Genomic DNA, 18,127 nt, shown 5'->3' with positions numbered 1-18,127 from the left:
TTTTCGATTTTAGATATATTTATATACTGTGCATTTATATATTTAATTTTAATTTTCAAATAACGTATCCCGACCATATCGTATCAGAAATTTTGAAAATTTTCCTGTATCGCTGTATCGGTATCGTGTCACGTACCTGAATTTCATAGATCCACGTTGAACCAATCATTTGTTGGTTCAATGATGATGGTCCTGAACTTAGTAGGGAGGACCATGATTCAATTATCTGCCACTGTGATTATGAGACTGGAACCATTTAATGTTAGAACTTATTTCCGAACCAAATTAAGCGGTTCAGTCGTCCGGATATCGATAATATATAAAAAAAATCCACGTTGGAAAACTTTCCATGGTCAAACAAAAGCATTCCTTTTAATTACATCTTTCTAAGAAACAACGTCAGCCAATAGAAACACTAACCTTGTACATTACGTAGTACTATGAACATGACCCATTTCTTTTCTTCTTTATATTAACCCCTTTCATTTCTCAAAATCAAACTTTTCCTAAACCCAAAACCAAAAACTTCACCACCATGACATCTTCATCAAGTAGTTTAGAAAACAATAACAATAACAATTTTTTAAACAATTTTACCTTCTCAACACACCCTTTTATGACTACTTCATCTTTCTCTGACCTTTTAGCTTCTACTATAGAAGAGAAATCAAGTGGTGAAAAAAATGGTTATGGTTATGGTGGTGGTGGAAATGGTGGGGGTGTGCCAAAATTTAAGTCTATACCCCCTCCTTCTTTGCCTTTGTCACCTCCTCCTGTTTCTCCTTCTTCTTACTTTTCTATTCCTCCTGGTTTGAGTCCTGCTGAGTTACTTGATTCACCTATTATGCTTAACTCTTCCAATGTTAGTTTTTGTTGATTCTCTTCATTTTTTTGTTTGTTTTTTATATTTGTTTGATAAAAGAATTTTCTTGAGAAATGAAAGTTTTGATCTTTTTAAGTTTTTTTGACTTGGGTTGACTTGTTTTTTCATCTTCCTAGAGATATGTTTAATGGGTTTGATTTGAAACATGAGAAGTTTGAACATGTTTTTTGTCAAAGATTTTTTTTGTTTTGTTGACTGTTTTTATTTTTTAAGAGAAGTTTGAACATATGAAAGTTTTGATTTTTTTTTTTGACATGAGTTGACTAAATAATTAAATAATTTTGTAAAAAGATATGTTCAATGGTTTGTGATTGAACATGCCTTAATTTTTTTTTAACACCTTTAATTTTATTTTTTTCATTTACTTTTAATCGAAGTTTATCAATGAGCATGCTTTAGTTGATTTTTTGTTCTGCTTTTGGTTTGTGACTTTTGTTTTTCCAATGCAGATTTTGCCATCTCCTACAACTGGTTCTTTTGCTGGTCAAAGCTACAATTGGATGAACAATTCTGAAGAGAATCAGATTATTCCAAAGGAATCTGACAAAAGCTTCTCAAATTTCTCTTTTCAAACCCAACAAGGACCTGCTGTTACTGGATCCAATACTACTTTAAAATCATCAACAGTTGCAGTTGAACAGGTACTGTTGGAACCAATTTTAAATGCATTTATTGCATTCTTGTATTTGTGAGGATTCGTGGTGTGTTTGACAGAATTACCGTGTCCGATTGTGATTTCGATAAAAACTATAGTAGGCTTTAAAGTTTTAATAAAATTGCATTTGGATTTCGTGCAGTTATAAATTCCGTGCATTCACATGTCAACACATTGTTTGTCGACATTATTTATGGTTGGATCATGATCGGATGGTCTAAATTTCAAGCAACATTATTTGTTTTCTTTTTGCACCGTCCGATCTTGATTCAACTGTCACGATGTAACCAATGTGCTGACTGCGTGAATGCTTGGATTTGTAATTTCATCAAATCCAAGTCCAATAAAATGACATGACAGTTTGATTTCGTTAAACTTACCGTCAATCGAAACATACATTTACTCATTTATTCAAAAACCTATGTTTTCTCTTATCTAATAATGTTCAATTTTTTCATGTAACAGCAGCAACCATGGAGTTATCAAGAAATCACAAATCAGAATGGTTTTTCACCTGAAAACAATATGATCCAAACTGAAAACAACTCTTCAATGCAGAGTTTTTCACCTGAAACCAATATGATCCAAGCTGAAAACAACAACATTTCAATGCAGAGTTTTTCTCCTGAGATTGCTAATGTTCAAACCATCACAAACAACAATGGATTCCAATTAGATCATAACACCAATTACACAATCTTAAGCAGAAGATCAGATGATGGATACAATTGGCGAAAATACGGACAAAAACAAGTTCGAGGAAGTGAAAATCCAAGAAGTTATTACAAATGCACTTACCCTAATTGTCCTACAAAGAAGAAAGTTGAGAGATCAATTGAAGGGCAAATTACTGAGATAGTTTATAAGGGTAATCATAATCATCCTAAACCTCAAGCTGGTTTTAGGAGAAACTCATCATCATCTTCTAATTCTCTTGTTATTGTTCCTGTTAATCCAAATGGTAATGAAATCCATGATCATTCATATGGTTCACATGGTAATGGACAAATGGATTCTGTTGCTACTCCTGAGAATTCATCGATATCAATCGGAGGAGATGATGATTTCGAGCAGAGTTCTCTTCAGAGGGCTAGATCTGTTGGTGCTGATGAATTTGTTGAAGAGGAACCTGAACCTAAAAGATGGTAAGATTTTATCATTATTATGATTATTTTTTTATTCAATAACGGGTTTAAATGCAGTCACAATTGTGTTATACTGCGAACTTTTATATATTTTACGGTAAAATGCAGGCAAATGTGACCGACCACAATTGCAGTTACGATGTCTGAGACTCTTAAAAATTGTTATATTGTGATTGCAGACTATAATTTAAAACTACATCGACCTTTCTTAATATGATCATTTATGTAGTTTTTTTTGTTCATTAATCATGGCTAATTTATTTTTTCATAATTTTTTTTAGGAGAAATGAAAGTGAAAATCAGGGTATAGTCCTTGGACACAGGACAGTGAGAGAACCTAGAGTTGTTGTTCAGACAACAAGTGACATTGATATCCTTGATGATGGTTACAAATGGAGGAAATATGGACAGAAAGTTGTCAAGGGAAATCCAAATCCTAGGTAAAAAAAAAAAATAATACTACTAACTTTAGATTCTACTTTTGTCTTATTTTTCTTGAAATTTGTTCTGCTTTGTAGTTCTATTATTAGTTTGAGTATCCAATGATAGATTTTCTCACTCCCATGCAAGTAATACACAAATGTACCTAGTCAAATGTGGTAAAAACATTACAACTTTACAATGAATTGTGTTTATTTGTCTATCTTTTTTAGGTACTTACCATATTAAAGGCTTGCTCTTTTGGAAAATCAACTATATCTATACTTGTACCAATTTTCTTTGCCTTTCCTAATTTAACTATTTGGTCCAATTTGGCAACTTTAGTATTTTTTTCCTCAAATGCATGCCATCTAGGAAAAGATTATGTAACGCCGACACTTCTTATTGGAGATGCGTCAATGTCTGATAAGTGTCATTTTCCGACAAATGTAACAAATGTCAGTGATACCAATATAGTATCTGATTACATTCACTTATAATTTTTTTCACTATTTTGTGATTACTAGTGTCGACTTGTTAGTATTAGTGTCAATGTTGTGTCAATACTTTGTTTGTGTCTGTTTCGGTGTTTCGCTCAAATTTTGTGTTTCAATTATGACTTGCAGGAGTTACTACAAATGTACATACCAAGGTTGTCCTGTAAGGAAACATGTTGAACGTGCATCACATGATATAAAAGCAGTGATCACAACTTATGAGGGAAAACACACCCATGATGTTCCTGCAGCTCGTGGAAGCGGAAGCAATTCTATGAACAGACCAACTCCAAGCAACCCTTTACATCAATCCAATGTTCCCTATTCCATAAGGCCTTTACAGATGCAATTGCCACAAGGGCAAGTACGTCCTTTCCACCCTGACTTGCTTCTTGGTCAAGGAAACTATGGTATCTCAGGATTTGGGAATCAAATGATGCCTTACATGAATCATCAGCAGCAGCAACAGCAGCAACACATGACTGAAAATGGTTTTTCCTCTAGAGCTAATGATGAACCTAAAGATTTCCTTGCATCTTTGTTGTGCTGAAAAATGATTCTTTGATTTTTAGTAGATACATGGAAGGTTGGAAATTTTGGGAAGTGGGTTTTGGATTTTAGGTATTTTGACAAATAAGATAAACTTCATTCCATTTATTGCATTTTTTTTTTATGTAAATTTTAGACAGCCACAAGGGGTGGTTTTAGTATACATTTCATAGCCAAAGGATTGGTTTTGGTTTAGTTTACATTTCATAGCCAAAGGAGTGGTTAGTATACATTTCAAAGATTTTATTTTCCTATACAAGGTGTTTGTGCAATTTTTTAATTACTTTGTGGCTTATCTTGGCTTGACTCTAGTTTGGATGATAGGATTTCTTGCCTCATTTTAATGTTTTGTAGGATTTTGTCCATCGATTTCGATTTATTGTAGCAGTCAACGGTACAGAATGATAGATGGACGATTCAAATCAGCGTAGGACAAGAAACATGAAGAGAATGTCTGGAGACAATCCGTAAATAGCACACTTTCACAAGAAATGCGCAGTACTGGGACTATTTTAACGATTATACCTTTTATATTCTAACCTTTTTGATTTTTAGAGGAAGGAGTTCTAGTGATTCAAAGTATCAAAAGGTAATTAAAGTATGACAAAACTATTTAAATTAAGATTCTCTCAAATGATTTAATTTCAAATTGAACATTTTGAAGCAAAATTTTAAATTGAAGTAATCGATCACATTTCGATGAAGTTGTCTCAAGACATCAAAAACTTCAATGTGTTGTGGTCCACATTTGTGCTAGGAGATGCAAATGTGTACTTCACAATTGATGAACTAAAGAGACATCGAATCAGGAGGTTTAAAGTAGAAATGTATTTTAAAGAGGGTGACTATGTTCATAGGAAGTGCATATGTGACTCTTATCACGAATTTACATTTTTGGTCAAATATGTGTGCTAGATTGTTTTTGTTTTTTCTTCATACCAAATAAAATTGGTTTTTTGATAGTTAGGTTGGGTCAAGGTCAACTTTGGTAGTTTCCTAACTTTTTTTAATTTCTCTATACATAAATGGATGTTTCGAGGTTACTAGCATCTTCATCTATCCATCCATGAAGTGGGGCAGTCTTCTCATCAATGTTGTCCTTTACAATCAAAATGACACAATTAACCTCTTGCCGTATCTTACTACAAAATCTAAATGCCATATTAAAAAAGGGTAATTTTGGAAAAAAATCACTTTTGGAACTTTTTCTATAATAATGAGTTGCATAAGAGTATATTGCATGACAAGTGGAAATGAATGAGACATTTACGTGATACACACGTTATTGTCTTATTGATATCCTTATGCTATGCTTGATGCCAAATATTTCAAATTGATTTGTCCTTAGCTCATTGTCATCACGTAGGTACACATGCCTTCCCAAGTTTCCCTCCCCGCCGACCTAGCATATTTTTTGAGCCCATCCAATTATGTTTTGCCGTACATCATGGATATTAAATTGAATGAAAGAAGAGGGGTTCACGCAAATAATCTAGTGCATATAGTGTTGTTTAAGGTTTTTTTTTATGGGTCATGGTAACCGGTGCCCCCGGGGCACTGGTTAAAGAAACCAAAAAAAGAAAGTTTTGAAAAGAAAAGAACACTTTTTAAACTTTTGAGGAGTTGATTGCACAAACTCCAATGCCAAATTACTATTTTTGCATAAAGTCGGACAATATATTATAAAGGAGTATAAAGGGGTACTCAATCTCTCATAATATAAAGTCGGACAATATAATATAATATTGTTTAAGGTTTAAATCTATGTTATAGTTATTCTATTATTTTTATATCAACTTTCTCATTATAGAAGAAGAATCTTTGATAATTTAGAATTCGATAATGAGGTAATAAAGTCTGGCAAAAACTTGTTGGCAAATTGAATTTATATTCTCTAAATGATTCGTCATATTGGAGTAATTCATTAATTTTATTTAAATATATATTATAATATTTTGTATATATAGAGATGAGTCTACACTTGGTTGGAACATAAATGTGTTGGAGTGAAGTCTGAAATAAAATAATATATTGTTATTGAGTGACGAAGTAATAAATCAAATTTTGAATTACGACCTAAAAAATTTGTATTATACTAGCAAGTGATGACCTAATTTGGAGATGACAAACAACTTTCAGGACTATACTCCGGTTCTTGTGGATATGGCGCAACAAAGTTATATTTGAAGATGCTTTTGAAAGGTTTAATAATCCTCTTTAGTGATATAAAATTTCACTAAAAAGATTGACAAATAATACCATTCAATCTTTGTATAGAAATCTCCAGAAATAGAAGATTATTCTCTACATTGGTTGAAATTGAAAATGACCACACAAAAGATTAAACTCAAATGTGATAGAGCTTACAAGGGAGCAGATGAGCTTTCAAGTTGTAGAGATATATCTTGCTCACTTTCAAGGTGAGCTTAAATGGATGATGATTAAATGATACATTAGGAAGATTGGTGCTTGTGATGGTCCACATGTGTAAATGTTCTACTTGAGTTCGACATGGTGTTGAAGAGCGCATGATGTTTTCTCTTCCCCCTCCCATGAATCTTTTATACTCCCCAATATTCCAATTTTGCCCTTGCAGAAAAATTCGGTTCGCAGAAACCGAATTTTTTCTAGTGCAAATTCAGAGTAAATTTCGGTTTTTAGAAATCAAAATTATTTTTCAAGGCAAAAAAAAAACTTCGGTTTCTACGAACCGAAGTTTTTTTAAGGGCAAAATTGAAAATTCAGGGGATAAAAGATTCATGGGGGGTGGGGAGAGAAAACATCAGAGCGCATTTCTCACCTTATTAGCAACATGAGTGCTAACTAATGGGCTTATAAATTTTAGTATTTTTATGGATTCTTATGAATATATACTTTTTCTATGGCTTTGCCATCTATTGTAGAAATAAAAAATTGGATAAGATTACTTCAGGCAAAGACATTCCGTGTATCACCTATTTTAACAAGACACATTTTTTATTCACAAATTTTTTTTTTGTTTAAATTTTAAATTAAAGGTGAATAAGTGTAATGTTCGGATTCCAACTCTAACTTCTATAAAAATATGATGCAATCATTCTCTGTCAACTGAACTAAACTCATTGATAACAAGTCACATTTTTGTAGTAGTTAATAGTATTATCGTAACAACTTCATAATTAAACCAACTTGTTACACTCATAACCACCTGAACTCAATTTCTACGTAATGATTTTTATTAACTTCCAATCGAATGTTAGCTAGGTTACAATTTTCTTTCACGTTAAGAAGAGAGTTAATTACCATAAATGAAATTGACTTGAATTGAATTATCCAAAACAGAACTATACGATACATTAACAGGGAATTTAATATTTATTTATTTTGTGATCTAATTTAAATAGTTCATGTCGTGTTCATAAATATAATGGTGACGTATAATGACACCACTAATAATGTCAGCAATTTGCAACAATGATGCATAGGATAAAGTATTTACATTTATTTCTCAAAAAAAAAGTATTTACATTTACAGTGTTTTTAATCACCAAACGATCAAATGTAACTACAGTAGTAGGGCTGGAAATGAGTCGACTTGACTCAATAGAAATTGGTTTAACTCAAAATTCGCCTCTAGTTTGATACAATTTTTTTTAACTCGAATTCAGTTTGTTTAAATTCACTAATGATATGCTTTGACTCATTAAATTCAACTTGTTAAGTCAAATCACATGATTTTTAATTTTTTTTTTAAAAAAAAATTCAAAATTTGATCATTAACCTTTCATTTTTCGATAATTTGAAAAAATTTATTGATTGCAAAGATCTTACAAAAATCATGTGTTCATGGATAAAAAAAACACCAAGTTCAAAATTACATAACTACAAAAGAATATTTTTATCTAACTCATTAATTTTTAGAAGCTCCCCCAGTATTCTGCCCGCAGCTCTAAAGAGAAAAAAACCTAATTCTTTTTTCTTCTTCTTCTTGTTCATCTATTTGATCCAAAATCATCCCTCTTGATCTTTTTTAGTTACGTTTTTACTTAAATAAGTGATTTTAACATATTCTTGAGTTTGTTTGAGTTTTTCATCTTTGTGATTTATTTGTCCGGTATTGTTTGACGTACCGTACGATGTTTGTTTTGAGTCCCGTCTTTATACGATGTTTGTTTTGTTCAGATTTGCAGATTTGCTTCGATCCAGATTCAATGTCTCTAGCGTCTTCAACGTTGCAGATCCGAAGACATGACTATTCCGGACACTTGTATATCGTCATATCAATTGTAGGCTTAAAGATAAAGTCGTTTTATGCTATTAACTCAGATGCTGTGAGCTTGTTCACATATTCATCTTTTTTAGTTTTTAGCGATTTTGAATATGTAATGATTTTGATTGAAGTAATATCTACCAATTTGAATAAATGAATATCGTTGTGTTTTGTTGGTAAAAAAAAAATATCCTTAATCTTACCGTGTCTCATTAACGTATCAAATTATTTACAATTTCTTTAAAAAATATTATGGATAATCCACGTATACATACAAATGAATTCTGAAATAAGTTTAGTTACATCATTGAATTCTTCTCTTTAGTTTTATTAATAATAATAATTTGACGTGTGTCGTCTAAATACTGTATTTTTTATTTGAAAATTATGTCCAAGCAAATAATTCTAAAATAAAATATGGATTGGATTATGATGCCGTCCCTAAACATGAGTTATGCAATGCTTCAGATCGTGCTATCGATCAGTAGGTGAACAACCCCCCTCAAGGTGATGATGATACGAATGAAGATAAAATATTTCAAGACATCAAAGTAAAAAGAAAAATAAATTGACCAAAAATGTTAATAGTCATCAAAATATAGGATTTATTTTGCACAATGAATCGAATCAAAGAGTATCTTTATAAACATTTTGCCCACTATAAATCTAGGATTTATGGGTTTATGCATTTATATATCTCTAAATTAAACTTACTAAACTAAAGCAAATAAAAGTATGTGGTTAAACCCATTAGAAATCCCAACCAATATACCACCAATCCACTACTAAAAATATCACCATAGACAAATCACAAAACAAAACTAATTTTAAAACATTAAACCCACAATTAAGCGTTACCAATTGTAAAATCAATAATCAATATACTTCTCACAAAGTTAATATCCTCAAAATAAATCTAAACATATTAGCTTTACAATTTCAAGGGTTTGTCTTTCTTTCACCCTATTTTCTTCCACTAGATTCATCTTCATCAAGTCAAATTAAGAAGATTAATTAATGACATAATGTGCTTGATATGTAGTAATTAATTAATTAATGTTACATACATGGCTGAAACTAGAGTAAATGCAAGCATTACCGATGTTACAAATAATGGAACAATATGGATATGTGAACACATGTTCAGGTATCAAAGGTCAAAAGGAATTTTCTTTTATGATAATCCATTTAGTTTCACATTGCCAGTGCTTTTTCTTCAAACAACCTTAGTTTCTGTCTCTACCACAATTTTACAGCTTATACTTGAACCAATTGGGACGAGTAGTTTCTTTCCGCAACTGCTGGTAATATATTTAAATATTAATTTTATGAAATATATATATGTTTGTTGAAATTGAGATAAGTAAGAATTAATATATATTTGCTATTATTATGACCAAATGTATTCAAAGATTATTAAGTTTAACGTTTGTAATAAACATATTACATCTCTGTCAAGGCCACTAGGTTTGATCTAGTGATGAGGGGTTTGAATATTACATTATAGGTCTGGGTTCGATTCTCATTCATTGTAAACAAAAAAAAAAATTACATCTCTGTCATTTTAATGATCCTTTAGTACAAAATCGCTTATGAGGCCGTTAAATAAGTGACATATCATAAAAAATGCGTTTCATTTATTCAGAAGGCCCTTCATGTGTATAATTTTGTCTTCTTCTTTCTTTCATTTTTTTTTTTGGTTCCCTTCATGGCACATATAAAAATGCTAATTAATATTTTTTTTTTAAATGTATTCAGGCAGGCTTGGTACTAGGACCATCAGTTATTGGACAAAATGAGTTCATAAAAAAATGGCTATTCCCACCAAAAACATTCTACATAAGTGAGACAATTGCATTTTTTGGGAGCATGATGTATATGTTCTTAATTGGAGTAAAAATTGATATAAGTAGTGTTACAAGAACAGGGAAAAAAGCTTGGGCAATTGGAATATTTTCATTTATTATACCACTAATGTTAAGCTTATTAATTGCACTTTTTCTAAGAAAAACATTATTAACCCCCGACAAAGGTCTCTACGAGTCTATATTTTCCATTGTATTTATCTTTTCAACGGGTTCATTTCACGTCACTACAATTCTCTTAGCCGATTTAAAATTATTAAGCTCCGAAATGGGGCGATTAGCAATTTCTTCATCCTTGATAAGTGGATTCATTTCGATATTGTGGGTTACGTGTTTGTCAACATTGAAACAATCAGAAACAAAGAAAGACAACGGTCCTTTTAATTGGATGACAATGTCTTTCATCGTTATGATTCTCGTCATCATATATGTTCTACGACCGATAATGTTATGGATGATACGAAAAACACCTGAAGGAAAACCGATTAAAGAATCGTACATATTTTCGGTATTTTTAATGGTATTAAGCTGTGCATTATTTGGCGAATATATAGGACAACATTTTATGATTGGGCCTATTGTTTTTGGTATGGCTGTACCTGATGGTCCTCCATTAGGGTCTGCATTGACTGAAAAATTGGATGCATTGGTGTCAACAATTTTTTTGCCATTGTATTTTCTTTATAGTGGTATTAGATTTGATCTTTATATAATTGATGCTCAAAGCTTTGCAATTGTGCAAGTTGTTGGTATAGTTTCAAGCATTGGGAAGATTGTAGGAACTTTGTTGCCTTCAATTTATTGGAAGATGCCATTTACAGATGTTCTATCTTTAGGACTACTTATGAGTACTCAAGGCATCACACAATTGCTTTACTTGCAGTCTTCTCTACACCTTAATGTAAGAATCCATAATCTCTTCTAAGTTTCCATCATGCATGTATGTCGTTAATTTACTAATTAAAAGTTAAAAATGAGGAATAAATATCAATTTAATTACTCTTTAAATTATCTTTATCTCTTCCATTATATGAAATTTCTCAAGTTAGTCCTTAAAGTGACATATTTTTATATTTCAGGGATTAATTATTATATGTGTTTAAGTATGTTATTTATTTTCTACAAGGAAAAAAAAGTGTATTTTTTTATCCTAGTAAATATATCATTTTTTTGCTTTTAATTCTTGTAATTTGTTTTTGCTGCATTTTGTTTATTATTCTTGTTTTAGACCCAACAATATTTATGTATATTGCAATTGATTTCTCTAATATGTTGAGTGTTTAATTTTAGTATTCAAAATAAGGACTAAAACAAATATTATTGAAACTAATTTTAATATCCATTTTTTTTTTTGTAATAATTAACTTACACAAAACACCATAGAACAAAAGCAAAAAATAAAAAATAAAAAAAATAGTGGTAAGAAATTTGGGTAGTATGCATGAAATCCTTAGTTCGATTCTCATTGGCTCCATTGTAAACAAAAAAAATGGACATAACTGAAAATAAAGAATAACATATTTGTTGTAGGAACTAAATTATATATATATATATATATATATATATATATATATATATATATATATATATATATATATATATATATATATATATATATATATATATATATATATATAAACTTTGTTATATATTTATATACTTTACGGATTAAATTGGAGAGATATTGATACATATATAAAAGATTAAATCGATCGTATATTTTTAGATTTATGTTCCTGTCTCCTTAGAAATCAAGGACATGATATATTTGAAAATGAGTGCAACAATATTATTCGTTGCTAGAGTTGCATATATATATTTGAATATGAATACATAATTTGTTGCAGATTATAGATGAACAGTCATATGGCAATGCATTGATAGCTCTACTATGGTTGACAGGAGCTACAACACCAATTATTAAATTCCTATATGAGCCATCTAAGAGGTACTTGTCTTTAAATAGAAGAACCATTGAACAATCAACTTCAGATATTGAATTACGTCTCATGGCATGTATACACACTCAAGATGACACATCATCCATAATCAATCTTCTTGAAATGTCAAACCCTTCATTGGAAAATCCAATTTGTTTCTATGTCTTACATCTACTTCAACTAAAAGGAAGATCTGCACCTCTTTTTATAGATCATCAACCATCAAGCAAAAAGTTGAATGCACCGCATTCAAATCATTCTCAAAACATAATAAATGCCTTTAGATCGTATGAGAAACAAAAATCGAACAATGTGGTTGTCAAAGTCTTCACAACGATCTCGCCTTATGAGACGATGCACGATGAGATATGTATGCAAGTTGATGAGAAAAGAGTTTGTTTGTTGATCGTGCCTTTTCATAGACAATGGAGACCAACCGGGGTTACAGAATCGGCTCAGCCTATTCGAGCCTTAAATCGTCATCTTCTCAGAATGGCACCTTGTTCAGTTGGGATTCTAATCGAACGCGGCACTTTGTGTAGGAACAACCCTTTAACATCTGTCTTGTTTTATAGTGTTGGAATAGTTTTTATAGAAGGAGCCGACGATCGCGAAGCGTTAGCTTACGCAATGCGAATGGCTAATCATCCGAACGTCAGGATAACCCTAGTTCGATTAATGGAACCTCGAAAGAAAAATAGGAACTTAATGCATCGGGATCCAGATGGCGATTTAATTCATAGGTTTAAAGTGGAGTGTATTCAAATTAAACGACACGATTATCGAGAGGAAATCGTAAGAGATAGTGTTGAAATGATAAATGTAATAAGGTCACTTGATGGTTGTTTTGATTTGGTTTTGGTTGGTAGAAGACATGCAACTGAATCTAATTTGTTTAGTGGATTAACTGAATGGAATGAGTTTCCAGAACTTGGTCCTATTGGAGACATGTTAGTGGCTTCTGATTCTACTTTTGATGGTTCAGTTTTGGTGATTCAACAACAAAAGAGATCAGGGGTTGGTTATCATGATTTGAGTTTAGATTCAGGTATCAATACAATGCAAGAATCAATAACAATTGTGGAAGTACCTCGTGAGAGAAAGGTGTGGCCAATTGCTTAATAACCAATTGTATATATTAGGGATTAGGGATAAAAATAATAGTTTTAGATTTTATTTTAATGTATAGTTCACTTTCATTATTCATGATAAACATTATGTAAATACTTAATTTGTTGAGTAAGATTACCCTTTAGATTTGTTAATAAATGTATGGTATTAAATGAGCCAAATTTAAATTTTAAATGTACTTTTAAGGTATGTGTATTTTGGCTATTTTTGGTAAAAAATAGTGGATAGCTGATAATTTAGCTTATAGCAGATAAGTTTATAGCGAATAACTTATAAGTTAGCTTTTAGCTTATAGTGAATAAACTAGTTGTTTGAATTTGTAGTGCTTGGTAAATTTAGCGGTTGAACTAGCTTATAATTATGAAATGACATAAAAATGATATGTTTAATTAATATTTAATTTTTTTCAAGTAAGCTGACAGGGATAAAATTGGAAGAAAAACTAATAAGCTATAAGCTACTTGAAATAACGTTTGTAAAATAAGTGACTGAAGTCTGGAAGGTGGATTAGTCTATCGTCGAGTAATAATTCACACTCTAGGTGTCTATAGAATGAGTTCGTATCCACAGGGGTCGTGCCAAGTCGATCTCGATCTCTTTTAGAAATTTAGATAGTTTTGCATTCGCTTTGGTTTTTAAAAAGGTTTTAAAACAGAATCAAATAATAAAAGATAAAAGAGTTAGGTATAGAGAATAGGTTAAGAGACAACTTCTCACCTTTTCCTCTCGTGCAGCTCTGTTGGTTCTATTTGGGATTTAGTGAGTTCGTGGATTGACATTCCTTTGGTGGAGTCCACTACTTTGCGTGATCATTTTGTCCAGTTTATATCTTTAGCAGGTGGATCTCGAGCGCGTCGATCTATTTTGCAGCTTATTTGGCTCGTATGCGTTTGAGTTGTTTGGACGAAAAGAAATCATCGTCTGTATAAAGGCTCAACAGATACGACTTATATTTTGTTGGATAAGATCAAGCTTTTCTCTTTTAGGTGGTTGAAGTCGACGAGTATTACATTAGCTTCAAACTATCATAGCTGGTGGTCTCGTCCTTTGCACTGTTTGGGCCTTGTTTGATCTATTTTTATATGTGGTTTTGGAATTTTTGACTCTATGTAAACATTTGTAGTCTACCTCGGTACGTCTTGTGCTGGGGGGGGACTGTTTTATATTAATATATCTCATTTTAGCTTGCTCAAAAAAAAGACTCCCTCCTCTACTCCTACTTGTTAATTCGGTGTTATAGTATCATTATCCCTTTTGTTAGCCGGCGGATTAATTACTATTTAATAATATGTACTTTCGCATTCTAATGTTATTCTATTGCAAGTGAAAACGCTATTGTTAACCTTAGTAAGAAAACCCTTGTTATATCATCACGAATTACCATTTTAACAAGTTCTGAACATTTATTTTACTTTAATTAAATAACCGTAAACATGCAGAATTTAGTATTGGTGCAACTCTTAATCCTAATAACCCATAGCCTTGAGTACTTGTACTACCGTTCCCAGTTCCGACTAGTTATATTACCGTTATATGTCGGGATTAGTTATGCTGTCACGATATCAGCTAACCTGCTAAGTTCATTCAACAATATGGTCGGTATTATGAATAAAGCGTTAAAACAAGAGAATAATGATTAACAAACTGAATAACAATTAAAATAAAAAATTTTCGAACCAAATTACATAAATTCAAATATTCATAATAGAGTTCATCTACTCGACCTAACCTAAATGTACTTAGCTACTAAAAGACATATTAAACAATAAGGAAAATATGCACAAAAATAACCTCGTAGACTTGCAGATGAAGTTTTCTCTCCCATTGATGAGGGAGACTTGCCTTCCCTTGAGAGTTGCTAAGCCCTCTCTGCTTCTCCTCCTTGTGCTCCTTAGAACTTTGTATTTCTCTAAAGTTCTGAATGAATAATTGTGGATGAGGAGAACTTTATTTATAATTTTTAAGGCTTAACGGGCTTTTCCATCGCAGACCATCACACTCCATCGTGCCACCGATACGATATGGTCATCGTTGCGTGATACAATTATTTCATGCTTAAAAAATACGCATATTATCATGCTGTCACCATGGCGCTATGAGTATATTTGATTTCCTCATTTTTCGCTCTTTTTATGCATATTCTTTCATTCTTGCTTCTTGGCCAAGTAACTTGGAAACTTTAGGTATTTTGCTTGATTTTGGTCTTCAAAAGCTAATTAACTACTAAAAACTATACTAAATTCTAGCTAAAAATATCATATAATTGACTGTCATCAATAAGTTATAAGCTAGTAAAATAAGTTATAACTTCATAATGGAAAGGTTTTTACCAAATAGAGTTTTTAGCTTATAATTAGCTTATTTGCCTGCCCAAACATAGCCTTTATATTTTGTAAGGAAAAAAAAAAACAGAGCCTTTATATGAAAATTATGAATACTAGTTAGAAATCAATGATTGTGAAAGACTAGTAAAAAATCACGAATATTAAAAAATAGTGTTTGTATATAAATTTGTAGAAAGTGTTATATTTATATAATTAGCTACGATATATGATATAAAAAGTGTTTCGCAACTACTACCTCCGTCCCTAATTATAAGACTCAGTTTGACCACTGCACGTACGCTAATGCACAAATTCGATCACTAATATCTTTAATTGTCTATTAGTAAAATGTCAAACAAAAGGATCGAACTCACGTCCCTCACATAACAGGCGAGCTTTCCCAACTATATATTGAATATGAATAGTTTTGTAAAAGAAATATTACTAGTACGTGTGAAAGTTCGAAAAAACATGTTATATTATTGAAGATATAATTAGTCTTTCTAAAATTCATCGCTATTATAACCTTTCTACTCATTGCTCCAACGCTCCATCCGGCCCTAGTTTCATTTTACTTTGAGTTTTTTTCATTCTTCACTGGTGAGGGGTAGTTTTAGGTTATTTTTGGGCTAAAATCACCCCTCTGCATCTTTCTTTCTTCGTTTTTGATTTAAACAAGTGATTTTCATATAGATTGAGTCTTTTCGTTTCTTTCTTTTGTTGTGATTTCGTCGTCTGAGTACGGCGCTATGTTGTTGGTCGTCATTGGTACAATGTTTGATTTTCCGTCTTGTTGCAGTGTTCGTTTGATTCATATTTGAAAGATCAACTTCAATCAATTGCAGATCCAATCAATGATTTGTGCATCATCGTTGCAGATCCGGAAGCATGGCCATTTCAGTGACTTTAAGGTTATCATATTATTTGTATGTATTTTGTTGTTGTATGCTATTAACAAGGATGATGTGAGTTTGTTCGCAGATTCATCCTTTTTGTTTTTAGCAATGCTGGATTTGTACTTATTGAAATGAATGAATATCGTTTTTAGTAAAAAATAAAAAATAAAATATTAGTCTTTCTAAACTTCTACTTACAAGTTAAAAAGCAAAATCAACATTTCACTTTTACACTTTGATTGTTTGCGATGAAATCACGACAAGAAAAGATATGATGAGAGAGAAAGTGAAGAAAGAGAAAAGTTCTCATGTTTGTTTCGCAAAAAATTAGAAGAAAGAGACTAGAAATCATGGACCCCACTACTTTTTTCTTTATGTGCTATTTCTTCGCTCATTTGCAGAGAAAGGAAAAAGGTAGTGGAGTTCATGGTTTCTAGTCCCTCTCTTGTAATTCTTTGCCAAAACCAATAGGATAACTTTGCTCTTTCTCCGCTTTGTGTCTCGTCATATCTTCTCTCGTCGCAATTTCACCGCAAACAACCAAATTGTAAAATATCTTCTATTTCTTATCTATTTCTTATTTATTTCTATCATATTTCTCTCTTTAGACACTCTCTGTTACCTATTTCTCTCTTTTTAATTTCTTCTTACAACCAAACAGACCCTTATTCTCATTCTCAACGACGCCCATTTCATCTTTCTCCTCCCTTCAACTTTACATCTTCTCCGTCAACACCCATCCATCGTGTTGCCTCATAGCCAGCGTGAAGCCAATCTTCGCCTCAAATCACCACCGCTGTGTTTTTGTTCTTGAATTGATTACAACGAATAGACAAATATGAATTAGTTCTACATAAAATATGCAACATTGACAAGCAATATTGCATAAAAATTATGCTTTATTTCTTGAATTTATGTACTCCTGGCAACAACATTGCCACGACAACACCATGTGACCCACCATTAATGGATTTTTTGGGTTGAATCTGGTTTTATCTGAAAACTGATTTTTTTTTTTTTTTATGAATTTTTCGTTTTTGAAATCTTTATCCACCCAATTATCATTTAATTGGTCCAATTATATCCTTGTAAGTAAACCAGATGACAAATAATTTAATTAGTTTTTGACAAATAATATCAACCAATTTAATAGGATTCCACCATCATGTATAAAATAATGTTATATAGCACTAAATTTTTTGTAGATACATACCTGAGTTCTATTATTCCGAAGAAACTCAATAACTCTCTTTGGAGGAATGGAAGGTCTGAAAGAAGTAGCAGAATTGAACACTACATCTGAGAATTTGTTGCTACTTGATTCATCGGTATATTTTTTTATCATGACCTTTATTTCGTCAGACCCATTTGAGGGTAGATTTGTCCAAGCATGTGCTGCTTGGTTCCATCCTACAAGAATTCTACATTAAAATGAAAATATAATTATAAGAAGCAACTGAAAATTAAATTTTGTAGAAATTAAATAAATGAAAAAATTGAAAGCAGAAATCGAAATAACAAATCAAACCGAATCATAAATTAGATCCAGTTAGATTTGGTTTATTAACCATGC

The 18,127-nt window shown here is 31.5% G+C and overlaps 2 protein-coding genes across 3 annotated transcripts; both read left to right on the top strand.

Moving 5' to 3' along the window:
• Nucleotides 1-395: 395 nt before the first annotated feature.
• Nucleotides 396-4,403, top strand: LOC123923125 (WRKY transcription factor WRKY24-like). Of its 2 annotated transcripts, none has more exons than XM_045975780.1 (5): nt 396-862; nt 1,333-1,524; nt 2,007-2,683; nt 2,965-3,123; nt 3,730-4,403. In XM_045975780.1, the coding sequence occupies exons 1-5, from the start codon at nt 536-538 to the stop codon at nt 4,148-4,150; spliced, it is 1,776 nt and encodes a 591-aa protein (XP_045831736.1). In that variant the 5' UTR covers nt 396-535; the 3' UTR covers nt 4,151-4,403. The 2 variants fall into 2 exon arrangements, with proteins under 2 accessions (XP_045831736.1, XP_045831735.1); XM_045975779.1 differs by having other exon boundaries at nt 402-862; nt 2,004-2,683.
• A 5,062-nt stretch (nt 4,404-9,465) lies between these two features.
• Nucleotides 9,466-13,434, top strand: LOC123924011 (cation/H(+) antiporter 15-like). The gene is made up of 3 exons (XM_045976770.1): nt 9,466-9,702; nt 10,157-11,164; nt 12,111-13,434. Exons 1-3 carry the CDS (start codon nt 9,466-9,468, stop codon nt 13,323-13,325), a joined length of 2,460 nt encoding a protein of 819 aa, XP_045832726.1. The 3' UTR covers nt 13,326-13,434.
• The last annotated feature ends 4,693 nt before the right edge of the window (nt 13,435-18,127 follow it).

This window comes from Trifolium pratense, linkage group LG4 (genome assembly GCF_020283565.1).
Source record: "Trifolium pratense cultivar HEN17-A07 linkage group LG4, ARS_RC_1.1, whole genome shotgun sequence".
NCBI lineage: Eukaryota > Viridiplantae > Streptophyta > Magnoliopsida > Fabales > Fabaceae > Trifolium > Trifolium pratense.
This window is presented reverse-complemented; position numbering and strand designations above follow the sequence as displayed.

Excerpts from the sequence above, each read along its gene's own strand:
- LOC123924011 (XM_045976770.1), top strand. The coding sequence starts at position 9,466 with ATGGCTGAAACTAGAGTAAATGCAAGCATTACCGATGTTACAAATAAT. Across the intron at positions 9,703-10,156 it reads GTTTCTTTCCGCAACTGCTG|GCAGGCTTGGTACTAGGACC; the intron begins GTAATATATTTA and ends AAATGTATTCAG. Across the intron at positions 11,165-12,110 it reads AGTCTTCTCTACACCTTAAT|ATTATAGATGAACAGTCATA; the intron begins GTAAGAATCCAT and ends AATTTGTTGCAG.
- LOC123923125 (XM_045975779.1), top strand. The coding sequence starts at position 536 with ATGACATCTTCATCAAGTAGTTTAGAAAACAATAACAATAACAATTTT. Across the intron at positions 1,525-2,003 it reads CAACAGTTGCAGTTGAACAG|CAGCAACCATGGAGTTATCA; the intron begins GTACTGTTGGAA and ends TTCATGTAACAG. Across the intron at positions 2,684-2,964 it reads GAACCTGAACCTAAAAGATG|GAGAAATGAAAGTGAAAATC; the intron begins GTAAGATTTTAT and ends AATTTTTTTTAG.